Genomic DNA, 14132 nt, shown 5'->3' on the forward strand with positions numbered 1-14132 from the left:
AGAAAAAAAATTAAGGACATAATGAAAATGTCTATTTTATGATTAAAGTGGAAAGTTCGGCTTTAACCTCGAAATGTCCACTTTAACCTCGTAGTTTATTTTATCATTAAAGCAGACCGTTGTAAACGTCATCTTAAAACCGACCCAGTTGTTAAAAATTATGTGCTTCTGGGGCTTCCTCCTGAGCTGACAGCAGCAATCGCCACACACAACACATTACATTTCTGATATTCCAGCTCTCTGCACATTTAGAATCCTTAGATTTATACTTGATATTACTTTCATGATGAAATGCATTAGTTATATATGTTACATTTTACAGATAAATTGTTAACTTTGTTTAAATGATGAATACTGTTAATAGTTGCACATGTGGGGGTGACATGGTGGCAGAGCGGTAGTGCTGCTGTCTCGCAGAGAGTCATGTCCTTATGGAGTTTGCATGTTTCCCTGGTGGGTTTCCACAGTGTGCTCAGTTTTCCATCCAAAGACATGAAGGTTTGGGGATTTGGTGACGCTAAAATGACATTAGTGTATGTGAGTGCTTGTGTTCACCTTGCGATGAGCTGATGCCCCTTCAAGGGATTGTTTCTGCCTCGCACCCAATGCTGCTGGAATGGACACATCCTTGGATTGATGGATGTAATCATCAAACATCCTTTTCAGAGATATTGTGGCAAGGTGTCCTTGGAATTTAATGGATGTTTCGGGCACACGCATCACATCGTGTGAAGTATCAACCCAGCCTTAGGCACCTTGCTTTTCAGCTGACGATCTTGACTAGGGCTTATTTTTGGGGTAGGGCTTATATTACAGAGCAGCCTGAAAATCATGCTAGGTATTATTTTCGGAGTAGGTCCTGTTTTCAGGGAAACACGGTAGCTGAAAATGGGCAAATGTGCAAATGTGACTTGGAGAAAGAAAAAAATTAGGCAAGTCATGTGCTTGATTGTAGGATAAATGCCAGAAATACGCACTCGATCAACTTAGCACTGTGCCACTTGGTGGACTGATTAACCAGACAGTAAGCATACCATACCTAGTAGCATATTTGATAACTACACTCTACTCCCTTGCTATTGACTGATTCTGAGAAGTTGGGCCCTACACACCCTGTACTTCAAATTAATGCTTAAAGCCAATGAAAAATTAAAGGGAAATGGCTATTTCAATATGGAGATTTTCATCATGGCTGACGTGTGAGAACTGTCCAGTCATTTAGATAGATAGATAGATAGATAGATAGATAGATAGATAGATAGATAGATAGATAGATAGATAGATAGATAGATAGATAGATAGATAGATAGATAGATAGATAGATAGATAGATAGATAGAGGGTGAGCCAAAATGAAGTACCACATTTTTCAAGGTCATTGCGTGAGGTAGAGGCAGCTGAGTGACAGGCAATCCCTTGTAGTTTTCAGTTGGCAACATGTCTTGGTCCGGTGCGCACTGTGATTCCACTGTCGAAGCGTTCTTCAGAAACAACGAATCCATCATCACTACGCAATGTGCCTTCTGAACGCACTTCAACATTCCTCCTAACGGTGACATCCCAAATAGGAAAACATTTCTTCAGTAGGTGGCTAAATTTAGACAGACGGGTGCAACATTGAACAGAAAATCTCCAGGCCATCCTCAGACTGTGCGAACGCCTGAAAACATCCAAGGTGTAAGGGCATAAATTTTGCAGTCTCCTAGACGCTCAGTGCGCAAACATGCTTCTGCCTTAGGCATTTCCAACGTGTCTTTGAGGAGGATTTTCCATAAGGACCTTAATTTCCATCCATACAAAATGATGGTAGTACAAGAACTCACTGAGAGCGACTGGGAGAGACGTAGAGAGTTGTGTGTGAACATTCTGCAAACCGTTCATCGAGATGCCATCGTCATATGCAGCGACAAGGCCCTCCACACCTTGTACTTCAAATTAATGCTTAAAGCCAATGAAAAATTAAAGGGAAATGGCTATTTCAATATGGAGATTTTCATCATGGCTGACGTGTGAGAACTGTCCAGTCATTTAGATAGATAGATAGATAGATAGATAGATAGATAGATAGATAGATAGATAGATAGATAGATAGATAGATAGATAGATAGATAGATAGATAGATAGATAGATAGATAGATAGATAGATAGAGAGAGAGAGAGAGAGAGAGAGAGAGAGCAAGAGAGAACTTTATTTGTCCCTAAGAGGAAATGTGGCTTTTCTTTCATTGTAGGGTAACTTGGAGCTGGGTACCCTGCCAACATCTAACACAAAGCAGCAACCAGCCCACGATAATAATAATTCTTTACATTTATATGGCACTTTTCTCACTACTCAAAGCGCTCTCCACATAGGGAGGACCCCAGGAAGAAAACCCACAATCTCCTTACTGCAAAGCAGCAGCACTGCTTTGTGCTTTATTGTGAATTTCCCCTTGGGATTAATAAAGTATCTATCTATCTATCTATCTATCTATCTATCTATCTATCTATCTATCTATCTATCTATCTATCTATCTATCTATCTATCTATCTATCTATCTATCTATCTATCTATCTATCTATCTATCTATCTATCTATCTATCTATCTATCTATCTATCTATCTATCTATCTACCACTGTGCCACCTGTGCAGTCAATACCAGTCCACCACAGGATCCATATTCTATTTCTTCCTCTCATGCCCCGCTCATTTATTCACACCAGGGCAATTTAGAGTCACCAGCTCATGAAAAAAACACATTTTAGAGATTTGGGAGGAAGCAGGAGTACTTGGTGAACTTACTACACAGACAGTGGGAGAACAAGCACACTCCACAGGGGCAGTGAATGGCCAAATTTCAGGCATAGTGTCCTAAAGCTATAAATGTCAGAACTGAACACAATGCCACCTCAATTATTAATAATTTTAAATAGATATCATTCAGAATTCGTCTATTTTTTTCCAGGCTGTGTGCCTTTCTCCTTTGTTAAATGAGCACTCCAGTTGTTGGGGGAATGCTTGGTCCCCTAATGAAATTAGTTCAAGATGTAGTCAAGTTGCTTTCTGCATAATTGGTCAGCATTCATTTTTTTCTCCCTGTTTTCTTAACAGAAATATCAAATAGCATTTTTGGCACAGTGTCAAAGTAGTTGCAATGAAGAATTCTTTGACTCAAAGACACAAAACAACTGAAGCCATTTTTCATCATTTTTGTTGTTTTAGTTTTTCAGGAATTTCAAAATATCTCTGGGCAAGACATTATAGATGCAATACGTGTCTGCTATGATGGATGCTTTCAGGAACTTTGCATTGCAATTAGTAAGTATTACATGTAACAGTGAAATAAAGGAACTGATAAATAAATACGTGTATTTTTCCCCACGAACTGTATGTTAAGTTTTATTTCTCATTTCAGTTCTTTGCACTCGGGACAGATCTTCGTATTTTGCTTACCGACTTTACAATGCCATACATGTAAGTACAAGCTTGTTACTGCTTGGTTGTGAGAATATTCAGTTCTTCAGCTGACATGTCATCCTGAAGTGATATGTCATATCTCTTAAGATGCTTAGTGAATCGGAAATAAAAAGAAATGACAAAATTAAGGACTGGCTGTGACAGTGTACTTAATATCTTGCCACAATTCATAATTGTGTTTATGCTTCAACTATCAAGTATTTTTACACCCCACAGGCTTGAGGTAAAGGCAAACAAATATCTTAGACAATAAAATAGTTAGTACTTCACCTCCATCTAGTGGTCTGTTTTTAAATCGCAGACCTTTTTTTTTTTTTTTAATTTAATGTCTGACAATAAAAATGCTAACTAAAATAAGGGCAAGTGCATTTTAAACTTTATTGCACACTTGTTTGCCTTGTTAAATCCAATGTAGCGTTGAATGATTTGGTGAGCATTCATTGTTTCATTGAAAAATTCAAAGATCTTTCTATGATAATCTCAGATCACTCCATGATACTGAAAAGACACCCGGCAAGAGCAGGTCAGACTGTACAACATCTTGGATCTAAACAACAGCTGTTTGAAAATGTTAATTTATAGGCTTTACTTCTATTCACTTTAGATTAGCAAAATTGTGGATTTAATTAATTTCAGACGTGCACTAAAACATCTGCTCATGTATTTTAGAATTCAAGGCTATTTTTTTAACTTTTTAGAACTAAACCATTTTGAATAGTAACAATAACACTTACATCTACAGGGGTGGGCGAAAGTAGGTTTACAGACGTTTCTATGGAAAAAGACATGCAAGTTATGATTATTACAATCAGTGCAGGATTTACGTATAAGCTACACAAGCTATAGCTTAGGGCCCCCGCCTTCTTGGGGGCCCCCAAAACAAATTGTCCGAGTGAGCAATTGTCATATATACTTAAATATACTACAGCATTATTTGTCCCAATCAGGCATAGGCGAAGTAGGCGACCACCTAGGGCCCCGGATCGACTCCTTGGTCTAATTTTCACGCATTTCACAGAGCTTCCAGGGGGGCTTTGCCCCCCTCAGGGGGCCCCTGGACCCCCCTTTCGCCTAGGGCCCCATAATACCTTAGACCAGGCCTGATTACAATAGCTTCCATCCATCCATTCTCCAACCCGCTGAATCTGAACACACGGTCACAGGGGTCTGCTGGAGCCAATCCCAGCCAACACAGGGCACAAGGCAGGAACCAATCCCGGGCAGGGTGCCAACCCACCGCAAGACACACACAAACACACACCAGGGCCAATTTAGAATCGCCAATCCACCTAACCTGCATGTCTTTGGACTGTGGGAGGAAGCCCACGCAGACACGGGGAGAACATGCAAACTCCACGGAGGGAGGACCCGGGAAGCGAACCCAGGTCCCCAGGTCTCCCAACTGTGAGGCAGCAGCGCTACCCACTGCGCCACTGTGCCGCCCTACAATAGCTTTATTAACTGAAAAGAATGACACAATGGCACAGTGCACTTACTGCACTTAACAGAAGAACATGCTCACAACTGTAAACCTACTGTTGCTCACACCTGTATATATTTGCTGTAGATATGTAGAGTAACTACAAGGGAGTGCTACTGAGCCTCAAACTGAAGACATAATATTACCCAACACAACTCCAGTTTCAAATGAAGGATTTTCATTTGTTATTATCACGTTTCCAATCAAGCACCAGCCAAAATCAAGACAAGAATATAACAAGCAATTTCTTCAATCCTTCCTTCCTCAAAATAAGAATTGCCCACTGCCTGTCAACTCTAACTCCTTGAGGTGAGTCTGCGGGCTTATTTTAAAATGAACCCTGGACTGCATCGGGTGTCATGTCATTGGTCCAGATTGTGCGGAAACCAGGGCAGTCCTCACCCAACAGCCCCCTCTGGCGGTACTCAAGGACCCCAACAGGGTCGTGTTTGTGGACTTCAGTTCCCATGCCACACTACAGGGTGTTCTAACTGGGTTCAGCTCGGAGAAAAACTGCCACCTGCCATGTCAGAGAATGAACTGCTCCTTGCATGGATATATTATATATACCGTATATATCTTATATATAAACGTCTGCGCTTGGAAGTGTGTGTGTCTCTCCAGCCTGGAAGTGAGAGGTGGAGTCGGGTTAAGGACTCCGCCTCTGAGCAAACAGAAAACTCATTTAGACACTAATAACACAAGTGAGGCGAGCACGTCAGCAAAACAAAACCTCAGGAGAAAGACAAAGTCGCTTAGCCGCTAAAATCGGCAAACCGGTATCCCTTTTATTTTTTCTCCTGTTGCTAATACACAAGCAATGTAAGCACAGCGGCAAACCAAATCCTCCTAGGAGAGCGATGCCCAGAGTCGTTCCTTTCAATTACCTGACATCTCTACATTTCAATTTTTTTTCTGATGGTTTCAATAGTTTCCAGGACTCCAGGCTTTTTACAGCACGGTCTTACACAGCTAGTATGTATATATTGTAAGATGGCCGCTATATAGCGCCCAACCCGACACATATTGGACACGGGAGGCATGTGTAAAATAAATAAAACTGTTCGTTTTCTTCCCCTGTGTGGGCGCACGTCTTCCCCGTGTCCCACAAGCAATACACAGTCCCAAATCACACCCCACTATTAACACACAGCACTTTCTTCTTGGCACCACCACCACTCCTCCACAAGCTTAGTCCTCCTCCCACCCGACTCTGGCCGCTGTGTGGTGGTCGCTGGCTCCCTTTTATTGGGAACTCGGAAGTGCTCCAGGTGGTTGATTATCGACATCCGGCTGCACTTCCGGGTAAGGTGAAACCAGTGCCCAAAAGGGGCCAACTGCTCCTGTTGCAGCACCCCCTGGCAGTGCCTACAGAACCCCACAGAGCTGCACAGAACTCCAACCCCCATGAAGCCCTTTGGGAGTCCGAGGCATTGCTGCAACTCAGGGAGGCTGCCATCTAGCGTCCAGGGGGAGATACTGGGCTTCCCACCCTTGTCCCCCTGGCAGATGTGGTGAAAGGGCGTCCCGGCCAGGCATGGGCCTCGGCCATCCGTAACAATATATATATATATATATATATATATATATATATATATTATACAATATACACACTACCTAAACCCACCTTAACCAATTCAGGGTCATAGGAATTCAATCTACTACTAGCACCATCAAGAGTAAGGCAGGAACCAGAAACTAATCCTCAATGGGGTGTGTGAAAATAAAGAGAATACATGGGAAAGGGTATTGGGCTCCAAGGGGCAGCATATTTAATGTCTGGGTTGTAAAAATAGAAAATGAAAAAAAAAATACAGTATGTGCTGAACCAGGTTCAGAACGAAGTTTGTTGTGCTGAACAGAAGAGCGAGGTCCATAGTGAACAAAACCTTAGAAGCTTTATAGTTGAGGAATTGGAAAGGTTGGGACTAGTGACATCAGATGCAGAAGTGACGTCAGTACTCTTCCGGCATGTTCTTCTCCACTCTAAAGAAAACAGAAATTGCATTAGTGTTTTTGTTATACCCAAAAATGTCCCTGTATTTTTGTATAAAATACCACCCGTGAGGCACTCCCTTATGCTTGTATGTGTGATGTGTGCCATTCCATAGTTCTCTCTCACCATATACTGAATATATATTGTATATATTTATAAAATAGTAATTTCTGTTCGTCTCTCGTGCGATTACTCACAAACTAATTGGGCTATAGCCTTACTGTTGGTCTTGATTGAAAGCTCATCAACTGATATGTTCTGTAATTTCAAAAAAATTTAAGGAGTTGCAGCCTGGCGTGCAGAAGACTTTGTTGTAAGTAAAGAACGACCCCTTCAAGCCAATCTATTGATAATCTGCTATGACACTGTATTATATGTATTCAGAGTTCATAATCAATTGTAAAGTTATACGTTTTTCAAATAGTGGGCAGAAAGTTTACTGTTGTTTATATCACTACCTTTTGTAGTGGGACAGACATGACAGAACTGGAGGTCCATGTGTTTTACTGGTATATACAATACTATATGGTAGTTGAGGTTCCCACATTGCCTATATTTCTCCTATCAGTTTGGTCAGTTTGGCTTTGGCAATGTAAACAAAAGAGGAAGAGCAAGTGTGAGACACCCAATTAGGAGACACGGCATAAGAGTCACAATGTGAGAGTTGCCTGCAAAGATGGGAAGTATAAAAGCAGACTGAGGCAAGGAAGGTAATTTGTAAATAATGACACAGTCTAAGCAGTAGAATTTTCAAGAATGCATTTGAGAGTGGAAGTTCTGATGAAGAGAGGTTCAGGCACACGCCAATTCAGAGGAAAGGTGCGGAAGGTCCACATAGGTCAAGAGATACCACATATTTTTTAAATTTTTCTAATAACTGTCTTCTACAGGTAGTGTGGCTAGTATTTGTATAATAGATTAAAGTAAGAACGCAAATATTTATGTGTTTTTAAAATATTGATTATTTTGTCATTGTTGACTGAAATGCAATTGTCCCATTCATCATCTCCATGACCTCCCTGAAAACTCTCAATTTGTCTACTTTCAAGAGACAAGAATTTGTTTGAATGGTTGGATTCCATAGTTGCTGTAACTTCTTGTTGGGTTGGAACTGCAACAGCAATTTTTTTACAGTTCTTAATTTACTGAAGTTTCGGGGATAGATGTTTAATCCCACAATAATGAACCAGACGGCTAATTGATTAATTGGATTCATGGACTGTGGAAAGCATCTACAGTTCAGGGCACAGAGGGGATTGGGGTTTATGGACATCAGTGCAGGAAACAGCAGCAGTGGCAGAATTCAATAATGTTATAAACAGGATTCAAAGTTGATTCATTCAACATTCACACACAAATTCTTCAAATCATAATGCTGTAATTGGCATCAAAGCCTAAAATTATACTGCAGGTGATTTATCACAAGTGGAACCTAAATAAATGTTTATTACCAAGAAATAGTAAACATTAAAAATATTGTCCTCAGTCATTTTCTTCCTACCATAGTCAAAAAAGCAACACCGTATGTTCTAAAAAAAATCAGTTCACTTTAGAGTTATTGTCATATCTACCCAGTGCACTGAAATTCCTATTTTCATTTTTATGAAGCAGTCCACCACTGTTCTTGTACGCTAGCCCACATGTTTCTCCATTGATTATGTATAATATAACAACACAAAAAAATAAGTAGAGGTGAGCAAAAGAGCCAAGTTTCCTTTTGCATACAGTTTTGTGAGACGGACGCTAAACTTAATTTCCCACACAGTTTCACAACTGCGAAACTCACTAAAGAGCGTGTTTTAGAGTTTAAAATGATTTTTTGGGGTGTTAAAAAAAGGAGCTATTTTTGGACCCATGTATATTTCTCTGGAAAAGGTCTAAATGAAAATAATCAAGCAAAAACTGTGTTGTGGAAATTCAGTCCGGCTACAAACAACCCATGATGAGGCAAAATGACACACAGTAAATCTAGACAATCCAGCAAGACAATAAAATTGAGGTCCAGAAAAGATAAGAAAGAAACACTGTTTCTGTGGTCTTAGATAAGAACTCACTTTGCCATTTATGCTAACACTATCCTCCCAATTTTTTTGTTGGACAGTAGCATACATGTAAAATTCTGTGAAAATCGATTCGGACATTTTTTATGTGATTGACACACAATCAAACACAGTTTATGATTTTATTTATATAGATAGTGCAACATTTTTGAATTCTGTGAATACTCAAAGATTTTAAACTGGACTCCTATGAATGCTCAAACTGTCACACTTTAATACTTTAATATAAGTTAAAAGGGTGGTTGAGAATAAGAGGGAAATCCTAGGGGTCAGTAAGCAATGGTGATCTACAGAATCATCCTCATAGCCCTCATGGTGTCTGGCCTCCCACACTGTTCTTTTGGAGTTGAAAGAGAGATGTCTGCAAAGCCAACAATAGCATCAACTCTTACAGTCTAAAAAAGGAAAACCCAAAAGTTATATTTTTCTTCATATATTACTTACCCCATGACGTTTGTAGCTGTGGCAGAAAAAAGTTTCCATGAAGAACTGACATAACAAAGATTCAGACTGAATGGGACCCAGCGGTGACCAACTCCAGATAACAGCAAACCAATGCGAAATATATCCTTGGCAAAAAGAAAAAAATTGTTAAATAACTTATGTTGCATGAGGCACATGCCAGTTATTCACTTTCATTCTCACAACGCATAAAATACATGGATTATTTGCTAAAATACTATTGATACTTCTGGAAATCTCAGCACAAAAGGAGAAACAGAAAGGCACATTCCCATAATATTGTGCATTAGAATTGAAGATCAGCTCAGATCAGTAATTTTGCATATTTTAATTGTTTGTGTTGGACAAACAGACTTGCTCCTAATTCAGCATGTCACCTAATTGTATAATGAGTCCTGAGTGGAACAATTTGGTAACTAGTTTTATTGTAATTTTTATTAGTTATGTTCTCATGCAGTCTGGCTAGATTTTAATAAGAAAGAAAGAAAGAAAGAAAGAAAGAAAGAAAGAAAGAAAGAAAGAAAGAAAGAAAGAAAGAAAGAAAGAAAGAAAGAAAGAAAAAGGATTGTGGTAGTTTCTGCTTAATTAATCAAAGTCCAATTAGGTGCCTATGTAGCCTATGTGATAAATTAAATGAGGCTGATTTAAACACTACAGTGTACAGAGCCATCCTTCCAATCATCAATCTGATATTAATTCTACTTAATTGTTTTTTGAGTTCCTGGGGTCAAATCTACCTTTCTGCTTCCAGAGCAAAAAAAAAAAAAAAAAAAGAAATACAAAAAAACTTGAGACGATTGGTTACATTTCTTTTGTCTTTCCAATTGGAACACAGCCAGGAGAATTGAGTTGCTCATAGTTATATGGCATCAGAAGTGGGATTTAAAAACATAACCTCAGGGCTTCAGGTTCAGTGTCATATTGTCTGTCTTATCTTCCAGAATGAGTCTGATCAAATTGGATCACAGCAGTATAAATTAAAGCAACTAATAGTAGGACTACAGTTTTGTTATCATAGTATTTTATCACCACAAACAACTGTAAGTACATTTTGCCATGCATTACTGAGCATGCAATAGTACTAGGGTGTTGTACCATGTTAGCCATTATGAATGTAGAGAAAAGCCAAGCAAAATGACACCATCTATTGGCTAACTAAATAGATTACAATATGCAAGCTTTCAAGGCAACTCAGGCCCCTGAGCCCCTGGTGTGACTTTGCTTAGATGTCTGTTGAAACTCAAGAGGAGGTGTGGCGGAAGTGCTGGGGTCCAGGGTCCTCCAGGCATGGGGACGCCCCCTGGCGGTGACCACAGGCCCCTACAGGGTTGAGCTTCCAAGCCCTGTACCCGTGGCCCCCAATACAACCAAGGCGGTCACCCCCTCGTGGTCTGGAGGAGGCATTAGCCTTCCTCTTGTCTTCCTGGGCGTCCCGGCCAGGTATGAACCCCAGCCGGGTGCCACACTTAGTACTTAGACAGCTTGCTTTTTAGCCACCCCAAGATCAGAATCAGAATGCAACTCTGATTTAAATAAGTGGATACATGGTAAATTTTCAAAATAAATACTGATAAAAGTGAAGTCTTGTTAGTGGTCCCAAAATGAATGGCCTCCAAGATATCAAACCTTCGCTTTTGATATTGATGGCGTGATTGTTAATTCTTCACAAACGTTTAGTAATCTTGGTGTGTTTATTGGTTACGTGTGAGCCTCGTATAAGCACATTCACTAAACACATTTTCCTCTCCGGAATATTACTCGGTTTTGCCCTTAAGATGCAAAAACACTTGCTGACTTGATTATTTGTAATTCCCTGTTTACTAGTCTCTCACCTCAAACAATCAATAGATTACAGTTTTTTCAAAATTCCACTGCCAGAGCTTTTGCATACTGTAAGCACAGAGTGCATATCACACCTGCTCTGTATCAGTTACATTGTGTATTACAGTGTGAAATGAAATGGAACTGGGAGAAGTCATAAAATCTAAATAGCAAGCCTAAATTGTAAACTGTGAAGACATGAAATAAATAAACAAAGCTCAGGATTTTGTAGCAAAAAGGGGAGACGTAAGCAGAGCCACATTTATCAGACATTAAACAAAGTCATGGAACACAACAAGAAATTGAAACCAATATATTCTATTAAGAAGGATCACTACAAGTTTTTTTATCTGAAGAAACAAACAAACAATCGGGGGATACACATCCTGGCCTTTATACAGCTGTGGCACACATCACACAATTGCCATTCATCTTGCCTGGTAACCGCAGAGCAATCATCAACAAAAATGGTGGCACCCACGAGAAAACATAATCCATTTTAAACATTGTTAAAACACTTTGAAATAAAAAATAGATACAGTATATGGATTCCTTGGTCCTTGAATACCTGGAAAAGAAGTTCTAAAAATTTAAAACACCAAGGATTAATCTGAAAAAATAAAGTTGCCAGTCAACTCATGACACATTGGCTACCAATTTTTGTGCATATCTACTCTCTATATATAAAATTCTAAGCCTAAAAGTGCAACGATTTTGTGCAACGATTTTATGTGACGATTTTATGTCATGTTTTTTGTCACGCTCTAAATCGGCTTATTTTAAAACCTACATATATATGTTTGGTATCATTCTTTCCAGAATTTATCGAACTTTAATATGATGTTGTTAGATTTTCAGATTCTTATTCCATTTTTAAATTCTAAACTACAAAATATCAAGAGCTCACGTCCCGCAAGATGAGACTTTGTGCCAAAAGATTTAACCACATCCGGGGCTGGAAATAAAAGACAAAGAGTAGGACAGCTGTTGTACAGGCTTTTAAATGTTTGAAGCGCCGTCCGAGATGCAAATCATGTGGCACGGCAGCAGCAATCCAGCAGCTGATCGAGAAAAGAGGAGGTAAATAAAAACTGTATTTGTTTCCCATTGGTATCACCATTTAAGAGGGGGTTTCGGAGGAGCGACCACATCTCCTTGGGATGCATTCAGCCCCCCTCTTCACAACGTGAGTCGGCAGAGATGCGAAGTGGCTGGCACGTAGTGCAGGCCTGGGGAGGGGGAGGGGTTGGCGAGTGAAGCGAGCAGGGAGTGAACTCCCTAGTAAAATATAAACACAATTAAGGTTTTGCATGGTAAACTTTACAGCCTTTAACCAAAATGTCCTCTAAAAGGAGATGATTACTGAAAACCTCTGGCTTGTAGAATTATTTAATTCAATTCAGTTTTATTGTCCACAAGATGGAATTGGGGTTGTCAGCAGGCTTTGCTGAGAAACCACAACATAACATTCTAAACATCACAAAGAACACAGTCATCAAACATAAACTAAGTAAAAACATATAAAATACAGTCGTAAACATAATGCTTATAGTGAAGCATTAGAAAAAAACGAATAGACACATTAAACAAAAAAATGATACCAACATTTAGACTTGACTAATGATTGATACAAATGATAAGTGTTCTTCCTAGTAAACGTGTTGATGTTTATTAAAATTGAACTTATTTAGGAGATTAATAGCAGTTAGAATGAAAGAGTATTTGGATTGGCTGCATTTTATCCTTGGAACCTGGAACCTGTGACCAGAAGGCAACAAGTGAAATTGAGAATGTAGAAGATTAGCCTTGTCTGACAGAATACACTCTGCTGTCAGTAATAGCTGCTTGTTAAACAGATCAGTGAGATTGGACTGTTGAGATTTTGTATTTTTTTTTTTTGTGCTCAATTTTACTATTTGATTTATTCTTTTTCTGTTGATAACATTAAGACATCCAAACCAGGCTGACAGAAAATAAGTAAAGACAGACTCAATACAAGATTTATAAGTGAGTGATAATATGGTAAGACTCACTTTTAAAAAACTCTGCTTCCTTAAACAGGAGAGACACTTCTGTCTCCTTTCAGTAGACACCTTCTGTGTTTTCCATAAAGGTCAGTTTTGAGTTTATGATTGTCCCCAGATATTTATACTGTAACTGTCGGCAATCTCCATTGCGTGGTCTTTGATGATTGTTTCTTGTGGGTGATGGTGTTTCTTTTGAAATCAGTTATAGGTTCATTAGTTTTTGAAATGCTTAGATACAGAAAAGACTCACCACACTGGTTAACAAAATCATCTCCCACTCGACCATGACTGCTTTCATCCTCATTAAGAGGGCTTACAATTACTGAGTTGTAAGAAACTTTTGAGGTGAATCTGTTTTCAATTGTATCATGAAAACAATTAGTGTAGACAATGTACAAAAGAGGTGAAAGAATACATGCTAGAGTGGGCCCTGTGGATGAGGACAGAAAACCATTGACCTGCACTCGATGAGTCTTGCTTGTTAAAAAGCCAATCAGACATACGTACCTAACAAATTGAAATCTAAATTAAAATCTTTCATAAGTCTCTTTGCAAGAATGTGAGTCTTGGTGGTGTTAAAAGCTGAAGAGAAGTCTACAAACGGGAGCCTTGTGTGAGACTTGATCCCCTCCAAGTGATTATATAACATATGAAGCAAAGTCATAAGGTTGTTCTCTGTTCCTCAATTAGACTGGTAGGCAAACTAAAATGGATCAAATACACCCTGAGTTTTCTCTTTTAGTTTAGTTTTTAAAAGTTTTTCAAACTACTTCCTAACCAGTGAAGTCAGAGACACTGGTCAGAAATCATTTAAGTTTATAGGGTGACT

At 39.2% G+C, this 14132-nt stretch overlaps 1 protein-coding gene across 1 annotated transcript in view; it reads left to right on the forward strand.

Annotated features, from left to right (window-relative positions):
- The window catches only part of LOC114655087 (annexin A10-like), a 136476-nt gene that overhangs the window by 110881 nt on the left and 11463 nt on the right, over positions 1-14132 (forward strand). Inside the window, exons 9-10 of the mRNA XM_028805979.2 lie at positions 3203-3298; positions 3396-3454. Coding sequence (XP_028661812.1) covers positions 3203-3298; positions 3396-3454 — 155 coding nt within the window. The remainder of the gene's footprint in view (positions 1-3202; positions 3299-3395; positions 3455-14132) is intronic.

Source organism: Erpetoichthys calabaricus, chromosome 7 (assembly GCF_900747795.2).
Source record: "Erpetoichthys calabaricus chromosome 7, fErpCal1.3, whole genome shotgun sequence".
Classification (NCBI taxonomy): domain Eukaryota; kingdom Metazoa; phylum Chordata; class Cladistia; order Polypteriformes; family Polypteridae; genus Erpetoichthys; species Erpetoichthys calabaricus.